This window comes from Entelurus aequoreus, linkage group LG04 (assembly GCF_033978785.1).
Source record: "Entelurus aequoreus isolate RoL-2023_Sb linkage group LG04, RoL_Eaeq_v1.1, whole genome shotgun sequence".
In the NCBI taxonomy this organism is placed as follows: domain Eukaryota; kingdom Metazoa; phylum Chordata; class Actinopteri; order Syngnathiformes; family Syngnathidae; genus Entelurus; species Entelurus aequoreus.
Window position 1 is genome coordinate 72,480,014 of NC_084734.1, and position 15,641 is coordinate 72,495,654.

The 15,641-nt window shown below is 38.2% G+C and overlaps 2 protein-coding genes across 3 annotated transcripts in view; both read right to left on the minus strand.

The window, feature by feature from the left end:
* Positions 1 to 12,378, minus strand: part of ppp2r2ba (protein phosphatase 2, regulatory subunit B, beta a) — a 152,521-nt gene extending 140,143 nt beyond the window's left edge. The window contains exon 1 of one of the 2 annotated variants that reach the window (XR_009825967.1): positions 11,981 to 12,378. Coding sequence is in view for 1 of the 2 variants with exons in the window: in XM_062045628.1 (XP_061901612.1) it covers positions 11,981 to 12,059 (79 nt within the window). In the remaining variant the exon portion in view is untranslated. The remainder of the gene's footprint in view (positions 1 to 11,980) is intronic. The other variant, XM_062045628.1, reaches the window with a different exon arrangement.
* Positions 1 to 15,641, minus strand: part of LOC133649000 (uncharacterized) — a 1,204,785-nt gene that overhangs the window by 617,784 nt on the left and 571,360 nt on the right. The window lies entirely within an intron of this gene.

The window sequence follows — 15,641 nt, forward strand, 5'->3', positions numbered from 1 at the left end:
ACAAATGTGATGCTCCAGAAACTCAATCTGCTCAAAGGAAGGTCAGTTTTGTAGCTTCTGTAATGAGCTAAACTGTTTTCAGATGTGTGAACATGATTGCACAAGGGTTTTCTAATCATCAATTAGCCTTCTGAGCCAATGAGCAAACACATTGTACCATTAGAACACTGGAGTGATAGTTGCTGGAAATGGGCCTCTATACACCTATGTAGATATTGCACCAAAAACCAGACATTTGCAGCTAGAATAGTCATTTACCACATTAGCAATGTATAGAGTGTATTTCTTTAAAGTTAAGACTAGTTTAAAGTTATCTTCATTGAAAAGTACAGTGCTTTTCCTTCAAAAATAAGGACATTTCAATGTGACCCCAAACTTTTGAACGGTAGTGTATATATATATATATATATATATATATATATATATATATATATATATATATATATATATATATATATATATATATATATATATATATACATATCCCCCAGGGGGTGATCAAGGGCATGGGTCAAATGCAGAGGACAAATTTCATTACACCTAGTGTGTGTGTGACAATCATTGGTACTTTAACTTAACTTGAACTTTACACATACAAACTGTAGCACACAAAAAAGCACATTTAACAAAAAAAACTTTATTATGGTCTTACCTTTACTTATAAATGAAGTCCATGCGCCGCTGTTGTGCTGGATTAATGCACCCCCGCCGTAGAAAGCACCCCCTGGCGGGAGTGTTATATCAACTATAGCCCACACTTAAACTTTCCACGTGCAAGATTGAATCTTTTTAAAAAAGTGTAACCGAGGGTTTATAAATTTCGCCTATACTGTATGAAACTACAAAATAACAAACACGGAGGCTCCAGTTTACACAAGGACCACTTTATTTACCTTCTTTCAAAAACCTCCGCTCCACTCCAACGTGTCATCACTTCCGCTCTTAGCGCCTTCAAAATAAGAGCTCAAGGCATATACTGTATAACAGCGTATAACATGAACTTAACATCACAAAGAGGAAAGCCCATAAAAATAGGTTACAAAAGTTATTTAATAAGAAGCCAAAAAGTGCAAAAACAATAATGTTCGTGTTGGAGGAGTTGTGAATGAAGGAAATATGAAATCCGTGCTGCAGTCTGCAGGTATACCTAATGTTGTGGCCCTGCAGTCATTCACAACTCCTCCAACACGAACATTATTGTTTTTGCACTTTTTGGCTTCTTATGAAATCGCTTTTTTAAATAGATTCAATCTTGCACGTGGAAAGTTTAAGTGTGGGCTTTAGTTGATATAACACTCCCATCAGGGGGTGCATTCTACGGCAGGGGTGCATTCTCTACCACCAGGAGGCGGGATTACTGCGAGCCTCAGCCAGTGCGTCTTTTGCAGCCGTTTTATGATCGCTCAGCATAAGAAATACTTACACACATACAGTTGTTGACAAAATACACTCTACATTATATACCTCAGCTAACTAAACTATGGAAATCTATAATATAGTTCATATAGCAATATGGTCTCACTGCACAGCAGGCCAACAGTTAGCCGAGTCCGCAATCCATGTTGAGGCACAACGCAGTGACGTGCCTCAACTGGCTGCTGATCACTGCACCGTCTCTTCTCAGTATTTGAACGGCAAATGTGAAAATTCAGCGATTTTGAATACAAGTAATCTAAAACTGGTGAAGTTAAATGGAAAATAACTTTATAGTATAATCACTGGATACATATAACAATTTAATTTTTTATTTTTTTTTTTATTTTTTTTTTCTTTCCATGATGGCACGTGAGGTCCCGCCTCACCTGACTCCAGTGACTGCACGTCACTGCAAATAAGGCAACAAGAGAAGTATACCACACTTCTCTTTTGTAAAGTTCATATGTACAGCAGATATGGGCATCTACATCAACAAAATTATTTGCCTGAGTGGATGGACAGGACAGATGTAAAAAAATAGATTCTTTTTTTTGTTTTTTTGTTTGGCGACCACTACTTTAAACTCTGCAGATCCGGACGTAACTGCTGTGCAGTGAATCACCACATGCACCATGTATCATACTACACATGGTCTCATGGTCCATTGTCAATAAGCATTATTGATTTGTTCAAATGTGATCTTTCTGCGGGAAGTGTACAATGTGATTAGTTTGCGATGGCTAAAAATACAAGTTCATGATTTCCAGAAAATTAAAGTCTAATTTGAACACACTTATGTTATGTTGGTATGGGTGTACAGATCCAGTGGACTGTGTCAAATTAATTGTTGATTAAATGCATTTCAGAGCAGTTCAATTACAGTATATACACAAAGGGTCTTAATCTTCTGATAACAACAATTAATATGAAAAATGCAGTTCTGGCAACTGTAGTAAACTACAAAAATAGATTAAATTGGGACAATCTCAGTGTGTTCACTGAAGTTAGCTGCTTAAACTGCAACTGAGAGTTTGTTTGTACTATATGAAAATGTTGATGCCTCACTGGATGTGCGTGTTTGCAATGTCAGCACTATAGGCGGGCTGTGTTCTGAACTGTCAAGTAGAGGTGTCTGTCAAGAAAACAAAGATAACAACACATCCACAGCCGCACCTTCTCAGCCCCTCGCTAACAAAAGGATATGTTATGCCAGCAAAATGCAAACAAATTCTCCCCCGACTCACCGCCCTCAAGGCCTGCCATAAGAGGGGCACCATGACACATGCCATATTAAAGGTGCCATGTGTAATAATGTGGCCATAATGGTAGTGCAATCACGGTCAAAATTCTGTAGTCCCCTCCCACTCTCCATGCCAGATACGCAGCCGAATCCGAATCCTACTCCAAGGAACTTCAAATGGCAATGGACGAGTCCTACGCTGTAGGTTTCTCTATTTTATGCTTCTTGCAAGATGGTTTACTAAGTAATTATGTGAAGTGAAGTGAAGTGAATTACATTTATATAGCGCTTTTTCTCAAGTGACTCAAAGCGCTTTACATTGTGAAACCCAATATCTAAGTTACATTTAAACCAGTGTGGGTGGCACTGGGAGCAGGTGGGTAAAGTGTCTTGCCCAAGGACACAACGGCAGTGACTAGGATGGCGGAAGCGGGAATCGAACCTGCAACCCTCAAGTTGCTGACACGGCCGCTCTACCAACCGAGCTATACCGCCACATTTTACTAAGGTCGATTAGCCAAATGTATTTGTAAAGTTACGCCACAATATTTTCGTCAGGAGTCGGGACAGATTGTTGGCATTACCCTGCTAAAATGTCTAGTTTGACCGCACGGACCACCATCGAAATAATTATATATAATAATATACAATATATTATATATCGCATAGGCCTATTTTGATGGCAAGCCGAGGCCAACACTAAAATTACCGCCACATTTTGTTCAGCATAACTCCATGTTGCATCCAAATTGACGCTCTGCATCGTAGGCACATCACCATCTTTCAGTGCAGAGTGCGATTCTATGAGCCAACCCACGTTACGCAAAAACCACATTACGCATAAATCCTATAGTCTACTACCATGTCAATACACAAAGTAGAAAATTGGGACGGTATAGCTCGGTTGGTAGAGCGGCCGTGCCAGCAACTTGAGGGTTGCAGGTTCGATCCCCGCTTCCGCCATCCTAGTTACTGCCGTTGTGTCCTTGGGCAAGACACTTTACCTACCTGCTCCCAGTGCCACCCACACTGGTTTAAATGTAACTTAGATATTGGGTTTCACAATGTAAAGAGCTTTGAGTCACTTGAGAAAAAGCGCTATGTAAATGTAATTCACTTCACTTCACAAAATCATTACATGTAATGCATTATATTGTGCCAAGCAAAGGCCACCCCATATGTGTTTGATGCATATACAGTACCAGAAACCGCAATTAGCCATGCTAATGTTGGAACGCATTTCCTCAGCGTATCGGCATATTGAGAACAAAATAGGCACTGACACTACCCATATCCACATAGGTTTTATTTGTCGAAAATATATTTTGCCCTGTCAGTTGGATGACACATGGACATACAGGCTAACGGGCATATATTTCCCCCATCAGCCTATATGTTGATTTGTCATTGACCGGGCTAGCATGCTAACTAATCATTACACTAGTGTGATGGTGCTTCGCTCCTAAGCATTCCTTGCACAAACATACTGGCTTTGTTAGACAAGGCCATAGACTGCATTGGACAGTATAGTTTACATACGAAATGTAAATTTCCATTGATTGCAAGTAATAAGAAAACGTAAATGCCTTACATGCCTATCAAGGAGAAAATTAGCAAATTTGGCGTCAGATGAAAAAATCTTCTCCGCCTTCAATCGTCTCCATCTTTCAAAGGCATCCACGATACAAATCCTCGTTTTGTTCCTGGCTTTGTCATGAATAAGTTGAGAATCCTAACGAGGCCTTTTAGATTTAGTAATGTCTGACATGTTTAGTAACTTTACCAGTGGCAGTAGCTCGACGAAGGTGGCGTTGCGTAACTGGCAACCTGGATGTGACACACTCACGGACTTTCTTATTGGTCTAACGGTGGAGGGCGGGGCATCGAAATGAAAACAATAACAAGATTTCGGGGCTGTAAATCTAATTTTGAAATGAGCATATCCCGGCTGAACTACTGTTATCAATTATAGAGGTATTCGAAAAGAACATGATTTATTCATACCTTTTGACATATCAGGGCCATTTAATGGTGACTTGACATGAAATTATTACATATGGCACCTTTAAGTCATTCATCACAAAACATCTTGCAACATATATTTTCTATTCATTGAGTAATTGTGTCACTACTCTTTTGATGACCCTACAGACATGAGGAGTGAGGCGGGACTTCCTGGCTTGATTGATGGCTGATGTGAGACATGACAAGGTGTCACACTGTGGCGGCACATTTTTCCCTGACTCGTACGCAACAACAAACACCCATCACAAACCCAAAAGACTTGATACGTCAACCAGGCTGGACGTGCTGACGTGAAGTGGGAAAAACAGCATCAGTGGACAAAAGAACAAAAAATATACACACAAAAGCCACACGCACACAAAACAATGTGTGAATCCATGTGTTGCCTTGTCGTGTCAATGATCCCAAAATATACAGCACACACTGTAGTCCACCACCAGGGTTATGTAATATATTTTCCACTAACGTGGTAACTGCACACTCATCTTCCCAGGGGCGAACTCTGCTCAGCTGGAGTGGACATGAACGCTGAGAAATGTTGGGGGATGAGTGGATGGGGCCTAACACTGCACAGACAAGTTTCCTTAAGGCTGATATAGGAAACAGTGAAGGTCACACCGGAAGCCCCAATCACGAGCGTAAACAAACAGACGGATACGAGTGCAGTGATTTGTGTAAGCATTACCGCTCTATCCCAAACACAAAAGTGTACAGTAGATCGCGTGCGTGCAGGGGAGCTGGCATTTCCAAGGTCATATGCTGTGTCATCACACCCCGCTAGGCTCCACCAAATGTGAGTCAACATCTCACGCTGCCTTTCTAAAGCTATGACCGCTTCTTATTTCTCCAGATTGCAGAAGAAGAGCACGTATCTTTAGACAACATGTGGCGATGAGTGCTGTGTCGTATGATGTATTGCTTCCTCTCATAGCGCTATCTTGAGGGTTGGAGAGTGAGCTGATAGCCCATCCTAACGTTTAGGAGTTCATTTTTTGATGGCGTTTGTGGGTTGAAGCAGGGAAGGTTCAGGAGTGCTACAGTTTCTTCCCACAGTCCGATTATATGTTGAATTATTTGGGGGAGTCTAAGGCCCTGTACATACGGGGGAAAAGGAGTGGTTGTTGTTTTTATGGTATAAAAAAAAAACGCCTACACAGAATAAATAGTCACATTCAGACCGGAGGACCACTGGATGGAAACAATGTAATACATATGCTACACCTACATGTGGTGCTGTAAGCAGACACATGACAGAGCCCTTGGACAAACCAAATCTATAAAAAAAAAAACATGCACAAAACAAAGACACGTACATCATGCATACATATACACATCATACACACAATCATTCATACATACACTACCGTTCAAAAGTTTGGGGTCACCCAAACAATTTTGTGGAATAGCCTTCATTTCTAAGAACAAGAATAGACTGTCGTGTTTCAGATGAAAGTTCTCTTTTTCTGGCCATTTTGAGCGTTTAATTGACCCCACAAATGTGATGCTCCCGAAACTCAATTTGCTCAAAGGAAGGTCAGTTTTGTAGCTTCTGTAACGAGCTAAACAGTTTTCAGATGTGTGAACATGATTGCACAAGGGTTTTCTAATCATCAATTAGCCTTCTGAGCCAATGAGCAAAAACATTGTACCATTAGAACACTGGAGTGATAGTTGCTGGAAATGGGCCTCTATATACCTATGTAGATATTGCACCAAAAACCAGACATTTGCAGCTAGAATAGTCATTTACCACATTAGCAATGTATAGAGTGTATTTCTTTAAAGTTAAGACTAGTTTAAAGTTATCTTCATTGAAAAGTACAGTGCTTTTCCTTCAAAAATAAGGACATTTCAATGTGACCCCAAACTTTTGAACGGTAGTGTATATACATACATTTATTCACATAAAATAGGTACATACGCTCGCACATACATACATAAGTACAGTACATGCATACACACACACAAAACCTATATACATACTGTACATATACAAGCCCATATGCATACATACACTCATGCATATAATCACATTTCATCAAACATATGTTAACGTTGTCCCCGCCAAGGGAAACTGGATAACACACAGTACACTGATAAAGTTTAACCTATTTTTACTCTAAAAATCTAGAAGAAAAATATTTCTTCCCCTCCATTTATCTGCTTTCTTTTGTAATTCAAGTTTTCATTACATATATGTATTGTTGCATTTGAAACAATATTTGATTGTTTGATTGTTGATAATAGAGGTAGTTATTATTATTATTCATTACCAATAGTGTTATTTCAATTGGTATTTTTATTGTTCCATTTGTAGTGCAATCTTGTTCATTGTCATTTTTGTGTTATTATTTGAGTGGCTGGTTCTTTGCTATAATTTTTTGTATCATATTTATTAATGTTGTTTTATTGTTTTTATTTTTGTTTATTTTTTCTCTTCTTTCTATCCCCTTCTGCTCTGACTATCTATCCTATTCATGCACCACATATTAAATATAAAGTCAAATACAAATAGGGCAACAAAAGCAGTATCCCAAACTTCTCTTTTGTAAAGTAAATATGTACAGCAGATATGGGCAACTACATCAACAATATGATTTCCCTGAGTGGCTGGAATGTTAAAAAAAATAAAAAATAAAAAATAAAAAAGAGCAGCAATATACAGTAAATGTATTCTATTTTTCTACATTATTTTTTTTAGTCAACAGTAAAACAAAATATTTGTCTATGTTAATTTTATCTAATTTGTTACTATTTACTCTTTATGTTAATAACATTTTGAACAAATCTCTAGTTTCTTAGGTTTTAGTATGTATAAATCTGGCAGGCTAAAAACAATATTTAATTAAAAAATATTTTATATTAATCGAGATCGGATGGTATGAAAAACTTAATCCTGATTAAACAATTGTTGCCATATCGCCCAGCCCTAGAAGATACACATAAAGTATGTTGTCTTCAGCTACACACCAAACCAACACAAGAAGAAAATGATGGTGAAGACACGCAAGACACCCAAGTCTCTTGTCTGGACTGACAAAGAAGTAGAATTACATCTGTGCGTCACATTACATTACAAGACAACAAAATACCAGGAGAACGTCAAGTGGAAGACTCTCTTGTTTTTTTCTGGTCTTGTGACATTGCGGCAAAGTCATCGTTCTCAAGAAGTAGTGGTTTGCTTGTCCACGTTACAACAACAATACATTGTTGCCATGTGGATGAAAAGCCAAAACGATCCAATACTGTACCGTTCCTTCCTAAAAGCAATCCCATGTGGACAAAGCCTTAATTGTTGATAGATGTTATTGACTGGTGACTAGTCCATAGTGTGCCATGTGTAAACCGTTTGGTCCAGCCCCTGGTTTCGTTCCACCCGAGACTCAAACCTGGGTCCTCCTAAATAAGAGACAAGTGCCCAAGGCACTGAGATAGATTCCCGAATTGTCAACTCAGTGTCCAGCACAATCTCTTCAGGTGTTAGTGAGTGAGGTTTACTAACGTACACACGGCACAGCCACACTGGCTGGCCTTTGTTACACATGCCTCTAACCCAAAATATATTGGAGTAGACTCTAGCTTGCCCATGATCATTAACAGGAAATAACACACGGGTAGGAAATGAATGAATGAATAAAGAACAAGCAAGTGCTGGAATGCTGGAATACTCAAATATGGAATTATCTTTCAAAAAAGACACTCAAGAATGCTATGCTTTAACCATCCCACTTCTGACACCAATGTGGCAATTTTGAGCCAACAAGAGATGGTCAAAGGTACTTCAGCTGTTTTCAAGTTCATGCTGCATTTCATTTGTACTGGAAAATCTGAATTTCCAAGATGCAAATTTTAACTGGAACACCCCCAAGGTCAGATTTCCTATACTCGTAAGTCACCAACCATTAACAACATTCACAAGTTTTGCCGACTTAAAACAAGTGTCATATTATTGTACACATTGAAACACTTATTGTGTCATTGTAAAATTAGGCTTTATACTTGATGAGTTGCAGGTGCACACTGTGGATATCCTATCATTGTTGTCATGTTTCATTCACAGTATGACTACAATGTATCCCCTTTACTCTCAGTCGCCTTTCTGACGCATTCACAGGAGTTTAGTCCAGTCTTAGATGTTGGTGATCCATGTTTCCATCTATCTTAAATCCAGTATACCAGTGGTCCCCAACCACCTGGTATACTGACCGATTGGTACCGGGCCGCACAAGAAATTAATTAAATTAAATCAACATAAAAAACACAATATATACATTATATATCAATACAGTCTACAGGGATACAGTCCGTAAGCACACATGATTGTATTTCTTTAAGAAGAAAAAATAACAATAAAAAAATGTCCGCGGGACAAATTTTCATTATATGGCCAACATGTTTAATTTTTCGTTTTTTTATTTGTGTTTTGTAGTACTTTATTACAATTTCTCCTTTCTAAAATGTGTGTTTGTTTTGAAATCCAACCATGACACTTTTAACATTCTTCCATACAACCGGGGCTCAAATGCTTTCAGTTTTTTTGAAAAAAAAGGTTTTAGTTAGGGTTCATGTCTCGGAACTATACAGTAGGTAAGACCACACATTGCATTTTAGCATTTGTTTCCTTGTTTCAATATTCATTCTTTGCAATATTAGTAGTTTTGATATATTTTCATATGATTTCTTAGCAATTTAAATTCTTCTTTTAATTTGATTGTCAGTTATTCCACTATCAAACTACATCTGACCAAGATATACCATATTTGATACATTGATCAGTAGATCTGCCATCCATTCAATGTAAGAAACATTTGAGGAACTGGTTGGTTTTTGCTCACGAACATTGGTCTGTTTTTTCACATTCATTTCCATTCCATATGATTTTCCTTTATTATTCACCACAGCTAATACTTGTTGTAGGTTATTTGTGTTCAGTGCTAACAAGGGTGTACAGTATCATCAACATAGTGTAGATTGTTTATGTCCACACCTCCTCATGTCCTCTACTTCTCTGATAAATATTTTGGTTAACAAATTAAACACAATTGGTGAGCTTGCCTTAATAGTTTCTTAATATTAAATGTTTTAGTCATTCCCCAATCGGTTCTTAAGACTGTGGTTTGTTCCAATACATATTTGTAATGATTTGTAGGTCTTTTCCACATAAGCCGATTTCTGATAAACATTCAATCATTTTGGAAAATTTGACTTTATTAAAAGCTTTGGTATACTCTATGGAGCAAATATTGACATCTTGATCGGTCTCCGACATTCTCTCACAGATGATCCTTAAATTAAGGAGGCCTTCTCGAGTACCCATGTCTGGAATAACTATACACAATTTATAACTGAATGGCATGACGCTACAGATACATTTACAGTAAAAGTCCTGAACTTTCTAATGAAATATACAGGCCATTTCTACGGGCTACGAAATGGTCATGACCGCCACATACTGCTCAAAGCACTGTACCACAGTGTCTTCCTGCTTGTGCCAGAGGGCTGAGGGCACTGGAAGGAGAGCAACCATGCAAAGCTGAATAATGCAGCGGCCCAGTCTCCACATTATGACCTAGTAAAAGGCTGCTGATATTGTAGGAAACACCCCCAAACCCTCCTGGGCTGCTCCGTCTGACAGCACAATCACCAGGATGAATTGACGGCCTTTTATGAACTCCAGCATTGCAATCGTGGCTTGGGTCACTTAATCTCAGACGCCAACTTTGCCCCCAACACTTTACTGACACTCGTGTATAATAACACTGAACGAGGAAGAATACAGTCTAAGTCAGGGGTGTCAAACTCATTTTAGATCGGGGGCCACATAGAGAAAAATCTACTCCGAAGTGGGCCGGACTGGTAAAATCATGGCACGATAACTTAAAAATAAAGACAACTTCTGATTGTTTTCTTTGTTTAAAAATAAAACAAGCGCATTCTGAAATTCTACAAATCATAATGTTGTTGGGGTTTTTGGTTTTTACACTTATATGTTGCGGTTAATAGTATTCTACCTTTATTTGTCGTTATTTATATTTTCTGAATAAATTATGTGTTAATGTTCATCAGTCAACTCATTGGTGTTAATTTTCAATCTATCAAGATGAAAAATGATATCAAAATCAAATTACAGTATGTTATATATGTAGTTTGATCTGATGTACTAACATCATGTGGTTTATTTTGTGCATATGTAGCGTCATCTACAAAGATACAAATAATTGCTATTTCGACATCCACTGGACACATTTAATTAAAACATTTCAGGTTAATTTTTATAAGTTAAAGTTAAAGTTAAAGTACCAATGATTGTCACACTCACACACTAGGTGTGGTGAAATTGTTCTCTGCATTTGACCCATCACCCTTGATCACCCCCTGGGTGGTGAGGGGAACAGTGAACGGCAGTGGTGGCCACGCCCAGGAATCATTTTTGGTGATTTAACCCCCAATTCCAACCCTTCAATTCAATTTCAATTCAATTCAATTCAATCATTTATCATTTAATAATCATTTATTATTATAATCAAATGACAGCTGTCATTTCCATGAGATTATTTTCTAATATAAGTGTTTTGGCCCACTTACAATGACTATAACATATTGTTTTCATGAGCTGTGTACTAGTATTATATGTCTGGGTAGGGGTCCTGCTTTGGCAATAATGTGTACCCACTAAAACATTCACATGTTGCACAATGAGATGCAAACATGGGATCATGTGTACATTCCTGTAACTTTGTTTGTAAAATATATCTTTATTAGTATTTCTTTAATATGATAACATAATTTTATGATTACGGTTCGGGTTTGGTGAATGCGCATATGAAACTGGTGGGGTTCGGTACCTCCAACAAGGTTAAGAACCACTGCTCTAACCTATACTTAGCAAACTCATCCGGAGGGCCTGATAAAAACCTGTTCGCGGGCCCGATCCGGCCCTTGGGCCGTAGGTTTAACACCCCTGGTCTAAGTTGTGTCAACAGAATCAAGTCAACTCTTCAAACTGTCAAGCCACAAGCCACTATATATATATAATACATATAATACATGACTGAAGAGAAATGTGCATCAAACATCAAGTGTGCCTCTGTTTGAAGAAAATATGCATGTTACAAGACATCCTACATTTAGATTTAAGTATGTCTCCCACAACTTCTTCATGTGCATCAAACCTGCAGTGCAACTTCTGCATGTATGCATAGAAGACCACACCAGAAATACTTTTTTTTTTATCAAAACGACTTCATTATTGGACCATGCAACCTACAAATCCCCATACATGTCCCGACTCCGACCTACCTTCGGTGTGGCAAGTGGACGACAGGATGGTGCTCGGCGGCCGGAAGATGTACGGAAGGTAACGGGAAAAACATTTCATCTTCTCCGATGCTTGCCGACGAGGGTGGAGTGTTTGCTTGCAGGCTCCACATCCGCACTGCCTCGGAGACAGCCAGCCAGAGAGGAACCAGTGGGGTGCGGGTAAAACAGTGTGTCCACGGCGCGGGGGGCTATGACAGCATCATCCCCCTTTCTCATCCACGGCGCGGAGGCAAAGAGATGTGGGAGGCTTCGCTGGGAATGCAAGCTGGCAGTTGTTGGCAATGTTGTTCGACTTGTGTGTTGGAGGACCACGTATACGTTTAAATGTGCTGAAGTGTGCCTACTGGCTGTGTTAATGTACACGCAGAAGCCCTTAAATATTGAAGTTTTACTTTCTATGTGTACTCGTTGTTACTGCACTAAGAGGCAGCATTAAACTTGATGAATCATATCAACTTATTTCGAGTGTAAGCGACTCCCTAGCTCTGGCTCCATCTTGCGGCGGTCTTCTGTATTTCAAATAAGTCGACACAACGCTCTAGAGCAGGGGAGTCAAACTCAAATACAGAGTGGGCCAAAATTTAAAACTTACCAAAGCCGCGGGCCAAGGTTAAACAAATTAACCTTTTAATAGGGACCCAAACAAGTATTGCATTGAATGTTGAACAAGCAAGGCTTATATAACTTTATAGTGACATGCAAAATCGAGTTTCAAATAATAATAATAATTAAAAAATATCAATGGCATATCAAATAAAATTTAAATAAAAATGTAATGCCTCTTTTCTATTTGCAGCCTTCTGAGGTAAATATCAAAATAAACTTTTTCCACAGGCTAATAATACATTTGAAAATAAAATAACAATAATGAATGAATCAAACATTCAAGCCTTGAAGTAGCAAGAGAAAGTGAATGAATAAAACGTTAATTATTGCTCAGTTTGCCACACTGATTTGCTTTAACACTGAATATGGAACAAGCAATGCTTATATAACTTAATAGTGCAAAATCAACTTTCAAAAAACTAACGAAAAAACATCAATGGTATATTAAATACAATTTAAATAAAAAATTGAATGCCTCTTTTCTATTTGCAGCCTTCTGAGGTAAATATCAACATTAACTTGGTGAGCGGGGGTGTATATTGTAGTGTCCCAGAAGAGTTAGTGCTGCAAGGGGTTCTGGGTATTTGTTCTGTTGTGTTTATGTTGTGTTACGGTGCGGATGTTCTCCCGAAATGTGTTGGTCATTCTTGTTTGGTGTGGGTTCACAGTGTGGCGCATATTTGTAACAGTGTTAAAGTTGTTTATACGGACACCCTCAGTGTGACCTGTATGGCTGTTGAGCAAGTAGGACTTGCATTCACTTGTGTGTGTAAAAGCCGCATATATTATGTGACTGGGCCGGCACGCTGTTTGTATGGAGGAAAAGCGGACGTGACGACAGGTTGTAGAGGACGTTGAAGGCAGTGCCTTTAAGGCACGCCCCCAATAATCTTGTCCGGGTGGAAATCGGGAGAAATTTGGGAGAATGATTGCCCCGGGAGATTTTCAGGAGGGGCACTGAAATTTGGGAGTCTCCCGGGAAAATCGGGAGGGATGGCAAGTATGAGTATTAACGATGAATGCGGTGTAACAGCGTCACCGCCGCTGTATAATACCGGCGGGCCAGCTCTAATGTTAATTTGATATTGCCTCAAGGGCCAAATGAAATTACACAGTGGGCCAAATTTGGCCCGCGGGCCAGAGTTTGACACCCATGCTCTAGAGAGAAAGCTACCCTTACAGTTTTTTTTCCATTTGCTTACACACAATTGTATTAACTGTGTGTCTTTTTTCAAAAGACATACACACTTTTCCAAACACCACATTCAATTTTCTTAATTCCTAGATTTTTAGCTACATGACACACTTCGGTCAAAACATTGATTGATTGATTGATTGATTGAAACTTTTATTAGTAGATTGCACAGTACAGTACATATTCCATACAATTGACCACTAAATGGTAACACCAGAATAAGTTTTTCAAGTCCACATTAATCAATTCATGGTAAACATATGACCATTAATCAAAATAAAGCAAGCATTTGTAAAAATGCAGTTTTATTTTCATCTCACTCACACAGACTTCAAATGATAAACACTATTGGAGTGAGTTACCAAGAACAGTGATAAATACAAAACACATTTGTAAAAAAAACAAATTATTTTACTAAAAGAAATCACATGTTTGGGGCATTTTGCCTGACCTTTTTAGCATATGTATTTCGCAAAAACTGTGAGTCACTGCCTAATATTTGGCAAATCTGCATAGTGGTTTTGCTTACTGTGTGTAGACTTTTGTTAACTGTGTGAACATTTAAAATTTAGTGTGTAAGCAATTGGAAAAAAACGTAAACCAGAATAGGCAATTCCTAAAGGAATTGCGTGTGAATGCTCCAATGCTGAAGTTGAAGTGAAATGCTGACAGAATGTAGTATGAATTTGAATGGTTTGAATGTTGAAAAGCTGTGGCTGAACTGAAATGCTAATGGAATGTAGGATGAACGTAAAAATGGTTTGAATGTTGAAATTGTTTAAATGCTGGAATGGTTTGAATGTTGGAATGTGTTGAATGTTGAAGAGTTGGAATTTCCAGGAAAAACAGAATTTGGTTTGGAACTTGGGGAAGTGTTAGTTTGAATGTCCAGAATGAGTGGAATGTGTTGATGTTGGAATGGTTTGACTAGTTTGAAAAATGTGGGAATTGTGCAACTTGGAAAAAATGTCCCATTCATTTCAATGGGAACTTCCTGGAAATTTTGAAAAAGCGAGATTTTTCTTTTTAAATGGTTATGAGCATGAATGTCCTGAATGAGTTGAATTGGTTGGTGTTGGAATTGTTTAAATCGGGCAAGAAATGTTGAAGTACTAAATGGTTTTAGGGAATTTCGGGAAAATCTGGAATTTTTTTTAACTTGGAAAAAGGATAGTTTGAATTTCCAGAATAGTGGAATGTGTCAAAGGTGGAATTGAATAATGTGGGAATTGTGGAAGTTTGAAAAATGGGGAATATGCAAAAAATAAAAATAAAAAAGGGATTTTGGAAAATCTGGGAATTTTTTTTAGGATTGTTGAAGTAGAGCACACAATTCCTGAACAGGCTGAATATTTAGAAGTTGGAACAGTTTGAATCAATGAAAAATTTGGAAGTTGTGGAACTTTGAAGAATGCCCCATTGATTTCAATGGGAATTTCTGAAAAATGTGAAATTTGGGGAAAAGCTGGATTTTTTTTTGAAAATTAAAAAAAACTTGAATGGTCTGATGGAAATGGTGTTGAAATTTTTGAAATCGGTGGAGAAATGTTGAAGTAGTAACATGTGGAATTATGAAATGGTATTACGGAATTCCTGGAATTTCGGGAAAACCCGGAATTTTTCCAGTTAAAAAAACAACTTTGTTTTTTGTACTAATTAAGAGACATATTTTGAACGGTTGAAATGCGTTGAAAAATGTGGAAGGAGTAGTCGCCAGAAAAAAAGGTGGAAATAAGGCTTTGGAAAAGCAGGAATTCTGGAAAATCCTGGAATTTTTTGGAACTTGTAAGAGGGGAAGTAAAAATTTCCAGAATGGTGGAATATGTTGAAGGTGGAATG